Genomic DNA, 15187 nt, shown 5'->3' with positions numbered 1-15187 from the left:
AACGAGTTGTTGCCAAACGTTTTGAAAGTACGAGTTGTAAGATAAATGGTATCCGACAGACACAAGTACAGTAATCTGTTTCTTACACACCTAAAATCTCACCACTTTTGGATCAAATCGATGTATATTTTGCCCCTTCTCTGGTTGTAGTGGCGCATTGATACATAACAAAACGTCATGAATGAGTGACGTCACTCGGCAGACTACTTAATACACATACATTGCGTAACCCTAGAACAAAAGCGTATCGGTCATATTTGAGCATTTGTAAGGCAACAGCGATGATGCAGACAAGATAATTCAAAGAAATTGATTAAACACTCCAAAAACACGACTTTGCAACTGTAAATGGTTCTCTCTCAAGTGAAACTAACTTCACAGTGAGACGTCATTATTATCGTTCCGAACATGGGCTAGCTGACGTTCATTTAATCTGAATACAGTCGTCATCAGACGTTAGTTTTGATTTCTTCGCACATGGGGGACTTACGCTTCCGTAAAAGCTAAGGTTGAATAGAACTCAGTTTGCTGGTTGCCTTTTGAACCAGGGAATTTGCTAGATGGTTCCTTGATGTTAGTGGCAATATAGAAAGAAGTATGTGGACTGGAGTATCCTGCAGTAAAGAAGCTCGAGTACTGCTTGTACATGGAAACTGGACAACGCTCATCATCAGTCGCCCATGCTTTGGGGTGCATGTTACGGATACCAAAAGGATTATCCCCTTGGTATGTTTTCGACTGCCTCTCTGTGAATTCAAGAAATTCTCTACCGTCTGAGTCAGGTTTAAGTGCAACATGCCCCCATTTAATGTCAGTGTGTGGTTTGACACTACGCATCCAAGTATGAGAGGTATTATTCCACCACATGGTGTTCAATATGGATTTGGGGTCGTGAGGACCAAATGTTTTGTTTCATAGAACTAGTTGATGTCATCGTCAGTGAGCGATTCAGCACGGCGATGCAGGTTACCCATTCCTTCACTCTTTAGAACGTTTTGTTTTGTTTTGATGACAGTTTTTAACTTTTCGAATTCACGATCATCGATAAGTAATGAACAGTAGTGCTTTGACTTAAGGTACCTGTCAACATCCCGCGAACTGTAGATGGTTCAGAATTGCTACCATTTTCCTTCCATAGGCTAATAAAAAATGTACACAAAATGTCACAAAGTTTAATTGAATGGACTCGATAGGACGTGTATCACCTTTTGCAATCATGAACCCTTGAAAACGCCTCATGTGGCACATCTTTTTACGTTGTGTGTTTCGGTTCTGATTGTCTTGAACGAATTTGTCAATTTGCCAAAGGTCATATCGCTGTTGAGGGTTTGGGGATCGATCCGTATCGTTTCAATCGGTAAAGTTTCATTCTTCATCAGTTCATCTAAGAAGTCAGTTGGTAAATCGATCTCACCACAAACATGTCTGCATTCTATTTAAGCACGAGAAACTTATCAATGAATTTCAATCAGGAAAGTAGTCCCTAGGTCATCATCATGGAGTAGCCAATTACGGGATTAGAAATCGATATCACACATATGTTTGATAACAGTTTTCTCACATGGGTTTCTCACCCACGGGTGTGTAATAAAAACATTAATCCCCCTGTGATTAACAATAATAAACATGCTATTATCAAGGGCAACTTTTCTATGCATACTTCTGCATATCAACGATAGCAATGAAGGAGTCCTAGAATGAGCAGCATCGTATCCCGATGGCTGCTCATACTATCAGCCACTGGTTTGGTCCAGAGTGGCTGGGATATTACGGTGTTAAACAACATAAACATAATCAAAGTTTAACCCAGAATAAGATCAGGTATAATAAACTACATATAAAAGAAGTAAAAACTGGTTTTCTTAAAAAATGCCCAATGCGTGACTAACATTGCAGTCTTGTTTCAATACTGAGTACCGTGGCTCTCAGTTGAAAATACATTAGAAACGGAGGATCGTCATCCAGTATTTAAAACAAAGTATTGCTTTGCTCAGACACGTGTGTATTAAACATATGAAATATACCCCACATGTGTGTACTTATTCATGAAATAGAATTGAGACATTCCGCGAAGAAGACCGATTGTATAGTTGACATCAACACCCGTCAAACAAGCAGAGAAATAGTAACGATGAGGCTTTTGGCAAGACTATTAATTTAAGAAAGATATTCTACGTATTTTCATGGCAGAAGAATACAGAGAGAATTTCTATGCAAAGATGTTTAAGTCAAAGCTCTTTTAAGATTTAACTGACTTGCAGCATAATGTACGACAAGCTGAAACATCCACATTTGTCTCAGCGGTCCATAAATCACTTGCTCTGCTTCATAGAGGAAACGTTTCATGAATATATGATCATTTGAGACTCCAACATATCCCATTATCTATGGTGCCTTTCATTTCAACAAAGGACTTCATCTTTTCAACTGGGAGGTATGCACGTTCTTCGTGGTAACCAAGCTCGCGTGGCAGGAGTTTCCAAGAAATAACGTCAAGATATGCGCAGGGAGACTATTTTTCTTCTCGAAGGGCATTCAAGAGATTTTACAGAGAGATAAATATCCCTTTTTTTAAATGTTCAAATATTGCATGATGTTTTATATGCTTGAGGTCTGACTCCTGGTGGGCCAAGGTAGATTTGGTACCGCCTCTTGAAAGAAATCACCAACAGCACGATGTGGTCTGGCGATGTCGTCCACGAAGACAGACTTTGTGTCCTGGCCCCGAATTCTCGAAACAAACTTAACATTTTACTCAAATTCTTCAGTTCTTGGTGATGTATAGCCCGTTTTCATTTTGTACTGTCTAGAGTTATTACTAATAACTAATTACTAATAGCGTACTTGTATTAAATTTTTATCTGTGATACTCTAGTATTTTTACTGTCCGTCGATGACAGGTTTTTACGTTTTAAATTTATTGAATTTAATATTGATATCAATTAAATTGTTATCGTCACGATATGGCGGAAATATTGCCTATGTGACGTTAAATATTAACTCACTCACTCACCCAAACTGAGTTTGACAATTTGAAAGAGTTTTAATTATAACATTTTTAAAATATGTGGATATGTGGATATGTGTGTATATGTAAGTGTAAAATCTGAACTTCCTTCATGAAGTAAATTGTGACGTTGATTTGGTATGCTTGATGTAAAAAATGCTAAATCAACAGATATTGAGATGAGGCTATTGATAAATCTGAAGTAAAATATTTTACATTGACATATGTTAGGATGAGGCCAATGATTTGCCTAAGGTAAAGTGTTCTGTACTGACATGGGTTGAAATAAGGCCAATGTTACACCTGACGTGAAACGTTCTATACCTTGAAGGCACCAGTGAGGAGCCACCTCGATGTGGTGGGTGCTGGGTAACACTAAGAGCTCTTCAACCCCCCGTGTGGACCCAGGGGTATATTTGGTCCACCAACCTGTTTACCGTAGGTTGCGCCCCTGTGTCGGTGGAGGACGGGAGTCTGGTGGTTGAGGGCACTGGGAGCCTGGAACCGTCTTCCTTTTGCCCAACACGCCACTTCGCCCCTTACTTCACCTAGAGGGGTGGTAGAATTGGCCCCGTTCTATCAATCGGCTGGTCACGCCATGCCCTGTGCACAGACAATATTCATATGCAATTGTTGTCAATTTTTGTACACTGAATGTTTGTATTTCCAATTATCTTATATATGTTTGCCTACATTCCTATGGCGGTGGCTCATGGGCCAATCTGCTGATCCAGACATTGTAAGGAGGTGTTCATATTATCAGAATTAACGTGAAGGTACGGGTTAGAATTGATCTTCAGTAACCCATGCTTGTCGTAAGAGGCTACTAACGGGATCGGGTGGTCAGGCGTGCTGACAAGGTTGACACATGTCATCGGTTCCCAATTGCGCAGGTCGATGCTCATGCTGTTGATCACTGGATTGTCTGGTCCAGACTCGATTTTTTACAGACCACCGCCATATAACTGTAATTTTGCTGAGTGCCGCATAAAACTAACCTCACTCACTCACTCTTTGTAAAATCGGATATATGCTCATGATGTCAGTCACAGGACTGATTGTTCGAGATCCGATTGGTCACCAGCTACTGCCATACATCGGACATATTGGTGAATGTGTGATGGGAAAATAATGAAATAGAAGTTTATCTATGTTTCAATATGGAAGACGTAAAAACTACATGAAGTCAAACGTGACCTGTTTTCAGGTTATGTGTACCTGGGATGCTACAAGGATGACAGTGGCAGGTTGATCAACGATGTACATAATAGCAACGACTCCATGACGTACGAATGGTGCCTGACTCGCAGCAGACAGGGCAACTATCTTCTTGCTGGACTGGAGGCAAGCAAATTCTACTTCATGTACCCTGACATTGAACGTAACTCTCTTCTTGTATTTAACCTGGTAATGCCAGAGGATGCATCATCAGTAACACGTTGTGTGTTCACATCATCCGTAAACATACGCGGCAGATATCTAGCGTAGTCGATTTATGTAGCAAAGACACAACTCAGTTCAAGTGAAAGTGAAACTTGTTTTGGATTGCACACACAAAAAGGCACAACACAAGTTAAGCGAGAAGTAAATCAGGTTTGCATTTCACTAACGATATATAACAAACTGAATAAGACAAAACGCATCTCAATCCAGAACGAAATCAGTTATGCAGTGAAGTCGCTATCTTTATCCGACAACTAAAGGCATAACTTGCATGAAGCACAAGGGAATCATACGAGTGTTTTTTCCCCACAGAACACTGTATTCGTCGTACAAACGTAAGTACTTCTCATGTATCAAACATGACTTCAATATATACTAGGCACATAAAGAAACTGTGCATACAAAAATTTAAAATCTAAATTTATCAAACCTGTGTAGACACATAAGGATTTAAACTCAGAGATTAGTGACATGTATCCAACATGCATGCACGTGCCACGTTCCATGACGTCAGTTGGTTCGTCCTTGAGACGTGCAATACGTTGTTGCACGTGCAATCCGGGAAAGAGAAACAGAGCAAATGAATGCCACACAATACTGTCACTTTGGAAAGCTCAACCCCTGCCCTTGCGATCGTTCAAAAAGTTAAACGGCTATTGAAACGCATAGCATGCCAAGGCTCACGTCTGCACAACGTCATGAGGCCATTGGGTTGGTCCGTTGGGGAATGTCTCAACGACAAATGGCTGCACATTTTCACTGCCACCGGAACACCATTGCTGCACTGGTGAGACGCTACCAGAACACAAATGACGTCATCGATAAGCCACGTTCTGGACGTCCACGTGTAACAACGCCAAGGCAGGACAGATGGATAAGGGTGACCCATCTTCGCCACAGGTTTCAGACTGCAGTGATGACTGCCCGAACCATCCCCGGACTTCGCCGTATCCACCCCAACACAGTTCGACAACATTTACGTCATCACGGGATCAGACCACGACGTCCCGCCATACGGCCTATCCTGACACAAGGTCATCGACAAGCTCGCCGAATGTGGTGCCGAAATCATGTCCGCAGACCCTTGTTTTGGTGGAGAAATGTTGTTTTTACAGATGAGTCCAGGTTTAACATTTCCCATAGTGATGGACGTCAACGTGCCTATAGACGCGTGGGAGAACGTTATGCACAGGCCTGTGTCTTGGAGAGGAATCGCTTTGGTGGTGGTTCCTTTGATGATTTGGGAGGAATAACAGCACGCCAAAGAACTCCTTTGGTGATTGTTCAGGGCAACTTCACTGGTGTGGGCTACAGGGATCAGGTTCTTTGACCTGTGGCAATTCCTTTTCTGCAATGTCATGGCCCTGGGTTAACATTCCAACAAGACAATGCCCGCCCCTCATACGGCAAGGGTTGTTATGGATTTCTTTTGCAACACCACAACGTTGCCAAATTCACCAGATCTCTCCCCGATAGAGCATGTTTGGGACGAGATGGATCGACGTCTACGCCGTCTTCCTCATCCGCCAGATAACGGCCTTGACCTTGCAACAGAACTTGAGATAATCTGGCGTGACATCCAACAAGCCTTCCTTGCACGTTTGATAGGCTCTATGCGTTGTCGATGCACTGCTGTTCTCAATGCCGATGGTGGACATATCGTTATTGAGCTTGTGACATAAGACAACCGTTTGACCCCTGTCCCGCTTGTGGACTCGTGACGTCATTGTGATTGACCTTTTAAATGAAATTCTCCCGACTTGTTATGATCTCATGATCCCTCCATTAAATTTTATATGTACCTTTGACATTGTTATCGTACTTATCAACTGGCATAATATTTTGACAATGCACAGTTTCTTTTTGTGGCTAGTATATAATGTTCGTGCTTCCCAAAGTTCATGCTGGGATATAGTCTCACCCGAATGCATGAAGCTACGAACAGTCTGATTTTGTTTATTTGCTAATTACGTACACGCGTCATTGCTACAGTGAAAAGCCTAATGTGTATGTACGTGTGGAGGAACGTTGTGTATCAAATACAATGAAGTATTGATGATGTAAACGACGACGGGGACTGAAAGTTATTTAGCTTTATGCACCAAACCACTACATAGTGACAAAGGCACATTTTCAGCATTGGCATTATGACGAATGCTTGTGTGGAAACACCTATGACAACGTCAGGAATATACTGTGAAGAAAGAAGGGACTGCTACACCCATGTGAGGGCAGCAGCAGCCAGATGTGTGTCGGCCTAATTTTGGACTGTCTTTGTTTCAGTGCATCTGAACCAAATTAAGGAACACAAGATTTTCGGATTTATGTCCCTTTGTTTTGAATTGTCAGTCTCTTACTTTCAACAAATACCATTTTTGTTTTGATGATTAACACCACTTTCAAGAAAATGAAATTAATAGCATTCTCTTGAAACGTGTGTCAATCTCATGGTGATTTTGGCCTCTTTTCACATAGATGTCCTTAAAATATTGAGCTCATTATCCTAAAAACAGTATATTATTTGATGAATAAAGTAGTCAATGTTTTCACGTGTTAAACCGTTATTTCACAAAAAGCTAGTTATGTCAGGCATCCACATCCATCAACGTCTAATGTGTCAAGGGAGATAAGTTGAACCGTCTTTTCCAGCTCATTGATCTACTCTTCTCTTGCAGAATTATATGTACTGTAATACGTGAAGAAATAACATGAAAGAAATAGAAGTGGTTGTGCAAACTTGTCAATAGCTACTCGCTGCCACTTCTAGACTTCCAAAGAGGCTGATAGGTATCGCCATGCATTTACAGTGACATACCATTTCAAGTTTGGTGAAATAAAAGGTCAATCGGTTGATGTTTAACGCCGCCGCACCCAGCAATATTCCAGCTATATGGCGGTGGTCTTCGTAAATAATCGACTCTGGACCAGAAAATCCAGTGATCAAAAGGCATGAACATCCATATACTCAGTTTGATACGATGACATTTTGTCAGCCAGGTCAGCGAGCCGTAGTGGCTGCTTACTACATGCAATGATTGCTGAAGACTTATTATATCTTGGTTCTCCACGGGTATGGAAATACGACAAGGTGACGTACCTCATACAATACCTGACTAATCTACCTTTCCACATTTAAAGAGTAGTAGTTGTATCAAACATTTCAGAAGAATTTGAATTTTGAGCCAGGATTCGAACCAAGGTTTCAGGAACATCAGAGCGACGCAGTTCTAGACAGCAGACAATACCAAGAAGCATGGGTTACTGAAGACCCAATTCCCCTGACCAGGATCTTCACGGGTCACAGACGAGTGAGCTGTGCCACACCTTGTACATATGCTGGTGATGCCATTCTTTTGAGCAACAGGCATTGCCTCCTTTCATCCCCACCTGACAGACCAGTGGGACTAGACTGACGTTTGGCCATGTGGATCTGTTTAATGTCGACCTTCATAGTGTCACTGAAAGTAGAAATACGTTCAACAAGATAGTATTGCAAAATAGACAGGACAACGAGTCCGACAGTTGAGCATAAGAAGTGGTGGAGATGTCCACCTTGTTAGACCTTGTTTGTGGAATTGTGGTGACAAGTGAATCGTACAAAGATCGTCTTAACAGAATAAATTCATGTTGGAAATATATACATAATTGCGACTGGGAACTAACTTGAAACACTCTGTCACGCCGAAGACCTGGGATCGATTCCCTACATGGGTACAATGTGTGAAGCCCATTTTGGTGTCTCCAGTCGTGATATTGCTGAAATATTGCCCTCAAACTCTCCTCGAGACCGTCGTGAACGTCAACACATCAGAGGTTAAATAATCCTGAATAAAGAAGGAATATACAGGAGCTTTCATCTTAAGCAACTGTTAAACAGACATAGGTTTAATAAGAGCATAACTGATATAGTACGACAGCTTTATTATGACAAGCTGCTCAGTTGATGAAAGAAGTAGTTTAAAAGCTTAATGAAGGTGGCTTACCATAGATAAAATTCAGCTTGGCATATTTTGTAACGCAAATCTTCATAAACAGGATTGATTCCAAGTAAAAAATGAATTTCATTTTCCACATCTAGATTACACAGAAGATACTTTTATCTTTCATCTTTGGTATACCATTATGCTGATCAAGCCTAACCTAAGACGGCATAAATAGATTTGTTAATTTCTTTGATGTTAAAACGTTAAAATTTCTCTGCATGAGTAATGCTTTGTATATTCTATAAGAGTCATGCCGTGAACTATTATCTATTACTGAATGCCATCAGTATCAGGGTACCATGGCATCCGAGCCCAGCCACCATTTCGGGGACACACAGCCGTCAACTGCGACAGAATCGTCGACCTTGGACTTGAGGCGGCAGCAACGTTACATTAGGGTGCGTTATGTGTGTTAATTTGGCAACATGAGAGTACTGGTGCTGGTAAGTCAAAAATATTTATCACCCCATCGGTTTGGTTTGTTGTGAGTTGTTTTTTGTTGTTGTTTATTAATTTCGGGGGTGTGGGGGGGTGTTTTTGTAAATAAAAAGCACCAATTTTGTTCTTTGTTTTGTACGTCTGTCTTTTTTCTATGAGACAGTAGGGGAGGTTGGGTAGCTATGGGTTTAAGCGTTCGCTTGTCACGCCGAGGACCCGGGTTCTATTCCCCACATGGATATAATATGTGAAACCCATTCCTGGTGTTCCCTGCCTTCCCGGCCAGTGATATTACTGGAATATTGCTAAAAGCCGCGTAAAGCTAAAGACAATTACTTTGAGAAAAAAATCAGCATTTCACCTGTTGTTTTCTCAGTGAAAGTGAGATGGCACGATCTTTCCTTGTCTCCGAATGCTCACTGGCATATTGATCTGGCATTTCTACTGCTCCGTGATAACGTAGTGTGTCAGATGACACAGGATAGGAGGTGTGTATGTAAATTACAATCTGCAGTTGAGAGCATTCTGCCTCAGCTGTATGGTCGAGGTAGCCTGTGATCCTTGGTAGAGATTTGAAGATGATTTCATCATGTTCCATGGGCCTCCGGAATATTATCCTGCTCTCTGCAGTTGTTCACACTGTTTATGGACTTTCAAAGTCCATCACGAAACAATGTGATAGTCAGACGGCAGAGAAGGATAGTTCTGTGTCTATCAAGAACATTGGCATCAGGCTGTGTGAAGTAAAATGTAGAAAACTGGCGGCTGTTCACGATTCGAATGCAATTACGAAACGTTAACTTGTAGTCTCCGACTTGGTGAATCCGCAACGATTTGAGGAGGGATGAAGGATTCTCTGTTCTGAGAAGAAACATTCGGATGTAAGTAGAATACTAGAGTCCTATCTAACCGCCCAAGAAACATTCGTAACTCACGAAAATATTTCTCTCTTGGTCTATGAGCAACATCAGGTAAATACAATCTTTCTTCTTCACAGTCTGTGATCCATATAAGATATAAGAAATATATAGAAGTCATTTCTGAAATAATTATATGATCACGGATCTTCTTGAACATGTTTCACTTTTACCTTCAGGGATACAGCACACCTCGGTAGTTCTCACCAATTTCTTAAATAAACATTACACCAAGGGTTAGACCAATGGTTAGAACCAATGGGTCAATGAAACTCCAATTACATATCAAAATGTAAGTGAAGTCAACTGAATAGTAAGGGCAATCAATATTGATACACGATATTAGATAAAAAGCACAAAATACAAAAACAAGTTGCTTTTGCCCACAGGCTAATTTATTTGTGTATAGAAATGAACTTGGAATGGAATGGAACTTTCAGCGTAAAGAGCCAAAGACTTGGCCACTCATTTACCAATACAGAAACTGCATATAGAAAAAAATATTTGTTAACTCGAAAATTCATGCATACTTTAATAAAATGTAAAATCAATCCTACTAAAGTGATTGAGGGTGAAGTGGATAAAACGCCCCTTCTGACAACATTTTTTCTACAAGTGATATCGCCTCTGGAAACCTGCATTGGGCGATAGGTCCACGGATACACACAGACGGTTGCTGTTTGCTTCTGTTACAGATACCCCCTGGTCCATGCGCAGCCATGTCCCGCAGCCTCGGTTCCAGATGCTTACAGAGTCGGTCTGGGAAAGCTGTATGTGTAAGGTAACTTGATTTCCAATATGCTTTCCATATGGTGTCTAGGGTCTATTTTATGTTTGGAAAGATGAGATTGTTCAATAATGTAATTATGACAAGGAATAGTGGTGAATACATCATATGAGATATAAGTATGTAAAAGAATGCTAAACGTGTCCCAGTGTAATACCATATTTATATAAAACTCTTCGTGGAATGGTATTTGTATCTAACTGCAGCTTTCGAAAGGAATGAATGGTTTTGTATCTAACGAGCGAAAGCGAGTTAGATATGAAAAATACCATTCACAATGGAAAGTTTCATAAATAAGGTATTACACTGGACATTGTTTAGTATTTCATTTATTACTCACCCACATTACAAAATAATATCGAGCAAAGTAATTGTTTCCTAAGAATTCAATGAGATGCGATGACTCCCCTCAGCTTTCCACTGAGTCAAACAAGATGTACTACTATTGTGACAGAGGTATAAGCATTGTGACGTCATAACTATAAACAAGTTTTACGTCATACGTACGGCACTACGTGATGTTATTACACAATGTACATAACATTGTTAAATTGTTAAACAGTGATATCTTCAACGGGTGAGTAATAAGTTGATTCCTACTTTCTAGGATAATTATTGATAACGTTTGTAAACATTTTTCGGATATGGCTGTGACAGTCCTAGTTTAAAGGATAACTTTGGCAGCCATTCCTTAAAACGAATACTCCCCGATTAATAACCAGTCCCGTTATGTCATGAAACCATATGTCATGCGGATCCCCTCCATAATGTTTGATATACAGTACTTCAAACAGAGTAAACTAGAGGTACGTTCTGAGTCTCCAAAGAAATATCCCTGTCGAATTTTAGTCTATCATGAAACCTTAAGAGAAACGCACCTTGAATATCAATGTTCACAAATCAAATCAGGCAATTTAAGAACGTGTTTTACTGAAAGTCGAGGATGAGAAATTATGGTCTTAGTACAGGAACTTGGTGTAGAAAACAAATGACAAAACACCCAAACAATATGTCCTTAAAGCCTACACTTGCTAAAAACAGTTAGTACCTCGAAGCTGCAATTATGTTAAAGTCTGACATAACATAACGTTTACAGATGAGGAGAAGCTCCATCATTCGAGTTCCCCAAAACGCAAAGATCACAAGCCTGGAGACAATCTACTCCATGAAGCCAGCGGGGACGGCGACCTTTACCGAGTGCAACAGATCGTGACTGATAGTCACGTTGATATCAACAGCAGAGAGAAGGAACATGGAATGACCCCGGCAATGTTGGCAGCTCATGGGGGACACAAGGATGTGTTTGACTTTCTTGTTAGGAACGGATGTAATTTGTCGGTTGTTGATAGCACAGGTAATAACAATCTTCAAATGGCCTGCTTCGGAGGACATGTTGGAATAGTGAAATACATCGTGTCACTTGCCATAGTGGACATGAACAGTAGAGGACAATTTAGGAGAACACCAATGATGACAGCATCATCCCGAGGGAACTGCGAGGTCTTTCAAGTTCTTCTGAAGAGGGGAGCGAAGTTGACATTGATGGATAAGGCCGGTGACAACATCCTTACAATCGCCTGTAGAGGTGGACATACAGAGATGGCCAAATATATCATCTCATTGAACATTGTGGAAGGCAATACCAGACGATATCATGGTAGATCCAGATTGATGACGGCAGCACGGATGGGGAACAGAGAATTGTTTGAGACATGCATATGTGCAGGAGGTAACGTGACGGAAATTGATGCTGATGGAAACAACATTTTACATCTGGCCTGTTGTGGAGGAGATGTGGTCATAGTGAAGTACATCCTCTCCCACAACATAACGGACATCAACAGTAGAGGGGTATATCAAAGGACACCAGCAATCTTGGCAGCAGCTTGGGGACACAAACACGCGTTCGAGTTGATTGTTAGCGAAGGAGGTGATGTGTCGAAAGTTGATGTTCATCTTAACAATATCCTACATGTGGCCTGTTTGCATAGCCAATTTGAGATGGTGAAGTATATTATCTCGCAGAACATTACAGATATCAACAGTAGAGGAGACAAGGGGAGGACACCACCAATGATGGCAGCAGGCAAGAGTCATATAGGTGTGTTTGACTTTCTCGTGCGTAAAGGGGCTGATACTTCACTTAACGATTCAAATGGTGATAACATCCTGTTTTTGGCTTGCAGAGCTGGACAGGTGGGAATAGTAGATTACATCCTCTCACGCAACATAACTGACGTCAACAGTAGGGGGGCACACTGGATGACACCAATAATGGTGGCAGCAAGTCGGGGACAAATAAAAGTGTTTCACTTCCTTCTGAATACGGGAGGTAATGTGACAATGCTTGATCGTAATGGTAACAACATCCTCCACATCGCCAGTTATCATGGAGAGATAAAGGTAGTAAGGTACATCCTTTCTGGCAACTTTGTGGATATTAACACCAAGAACAAGAACAGCGATACAGCAGCAATGATAGCCACACATAGAGGCCATAGTAAAGTATATGCCCTAATAAGTCGACATGGGCAAAGCGGAATGTGATAATTGGTAGCCAATTACCTTGTTGTATGTCTTTGTGATAGTCTAACAATGCAATCTTGTTGACGTCGCTTCATCACTGGCACCTGTTTCAAAAGACTGTTCTCAAATCTGCCCTCTCAGAACACATTGTAAAAAATCCAAATCACTCTGTCAACTGATAACAGACTGAAATCCTGGCTTCCAAAATCAGTAATTAGCGCAACAGAAAACATCTTGAGTCAATCAACATAAGAAGATGAGTGCCGAGGTCAACAAGGACCTGAAGAAGGGGCTAGATCTAGCCAAGAAACGTTGTAAAAAATAAAGTAGTTGTTATCCATAAGATTTGTCTTGTATTACATGGGGAAATGCTACACATATCTAAACAACTTATATATGGAGTTAACGTGTTACACAAACTCCCAACAACTTCTATGTTACGTAGTACATATTGCAGATCGATACATATGCTACACTACCTAAATAAATAATTTCAAAGTTCTGCCTGCCTTAATATCAAAGCATGACACTAGGGTGCATCTTATTTAGAAAAACTCTCGACAAATATATCCAGATTAATACTTTTGTGAGTGAGTGAGCGAGTGATGCGTCGCAATATTCCAGCAATATCACGGAAGTCCGGATTATTACAAGCAGGTACACGGTGATCACCTCATCTCACCTCCGACTCATGAACTCGCTCACTCACTCACTCACTCACTCACTCACACAGCTCACCTCCTACTGATACTGATCAACTTAATCCTGTTCGACGGTCGTCATTCTCTCAGACATAAACTTAATTTCAATGATCCACCTCCAAATGATGTTTTTTTTCCAAATGATGTTGTAGGCATTGCTTACGCTATGAGACCACTATCCCTGAGTGACCATGCTTAGATCTGAGATAATGAGTGATGAGCTCATCACGATTTACAGGCAAGCACGTTTTAGGCGAGCCTGTTGTAAGGAGTAACATAGAGATTCATCCAGTAGTGATCAACTTGTCATCAGTTTATAAAAGAATAACACCCAGACTGCCACCAATGATATTCTCAATACATAGATACACTTTTGTCAGTGGGCAGATTTCAAGTGACGATGGCATTTTGGTGGAAACCGAGAGGGTTAGATGGCTGTGTGCTTGCGATTAGGTGCCTCACTCTGGGAGTGTGGGTTCTCAACCTGGATAATACTCAACCTGGAAAGGTATTATCATTTGTACTGTACTAAGGAAGTGATGAGTGAGTTTAGTTTTTACGCCGCATTTAGCAATATTCGAGCAATATCATGGCGGGGATATCAGAAATGGGCGTCAATCATTGTACCCATGTGGGAAATCGAACCCGGGTCTTCGGCGTGACGAGCGAACGCTTTAACCACTAGACTACCCCAACAGCCCACGAACATGGGCTAGCTGACGTTCATTCAATTTGAATACAGTCGTCATCGGAGGTTAGTTCTGATTTCTTCGCACATGGGGGACTTACGCTTCCGTAAAAGTTAAGGTTGAATAGAACTCAGTTTGCTGGTTGCCTTTTGAACCAGGGAATTTGCTAGATGGTTCCTTGATGTTAGTGGCAATATAGAAAGGAGTATGTGGACTGGAGAATCCTGCAGTAAAGTACTGCTTGTACATGGATACTGGACCACGCTCATCACCAGTCGCCCATGCTTTGGGGTGCATGTTACGGATACCAAAAGGATTATCCCCTTGGTATGTTTTCGACTGCCTCTCTGTGAATTCAAGAAATTCTCTACCGTCTGAGTCAGGTGTGAGTGCAACATGCCCCCATTTAATGTCAATGTGTGGTTTGACACTACGCATCCAAATATGAAAGGTGTTATTCCACCACATGGTGTTCAAAATGGATTTGGGGTCGTGAGGACCACATGTTTTGTTTCATAGAGTTTGTTAATGTCATCGTCAGTGAGCGATTCAGCACGGCGATGTAGGTTACCCATTCCTTCACTCTTTAGAACGTTTTGTTTTGTTTTGATGACAGTTTTTAACTTTTCGAATTCACGATCATCGATAAGTAATGAACAGTAGTGCTTTGACTTAAGGTACCTGTCAAAACCGGAC

At 41.1% G+C, this 15187-nt stretch overlaps 1 protein-coding gene across 1 annotated transcript; it reads left to right on the top strand.

Moving 5' to 3' along the window:
- Positions 1-3360: 3360 nt before the first annotated feature.
- Positions 3361-13122, top strand: LOC124265965 (ankyrin repeat domain-containing protein 17-like). The gene is made up of 3 exons (XM_046700787.1): positions 3361-3376; positions 4215-4388; positions 11672-13122. Exons 1-3 carry the CDS (start codon positions 3361-3363, stop codon positions 13120-13122), a joined length of 1641 nt encoding a protein of 546 aa, XP_046556743.1.
- Positions 13123-15187: the final 2065 nt, after the last annotated feature.

The sequence above is a fragment of the Haliotis rubra genome, unplaced genomic scaffold (assembly GCF_003918875.1).
Source record: "Haliotis rubra isolate DU_JTF1 unplaced genomic scaffold, ASM391887v1 Scf1222, whole genome shotgun sequence".
Lineage (NCBI taxonomy): Eukaryota > Metazoa > Mollusca > Gastropoda > Lepetellida > Haliotidae > Haliotis > Haliotis rubra.
Note: the sequence above shows the minus strand (reverse complement) of the source record. Positions and strands in the feature narration are given on the sequence as shown.

Coding starts and splice junctions, on each gene's coding strand:
- LOC124265965 (XM_046700787.1), top strand. Junction 4,389..11,671: donor CATGTACCCTGACATTGAAC/GTAACTCTCTTC, acceptor TAACGTTTACAG/ATGAGGAGAAGCTCCATCAT.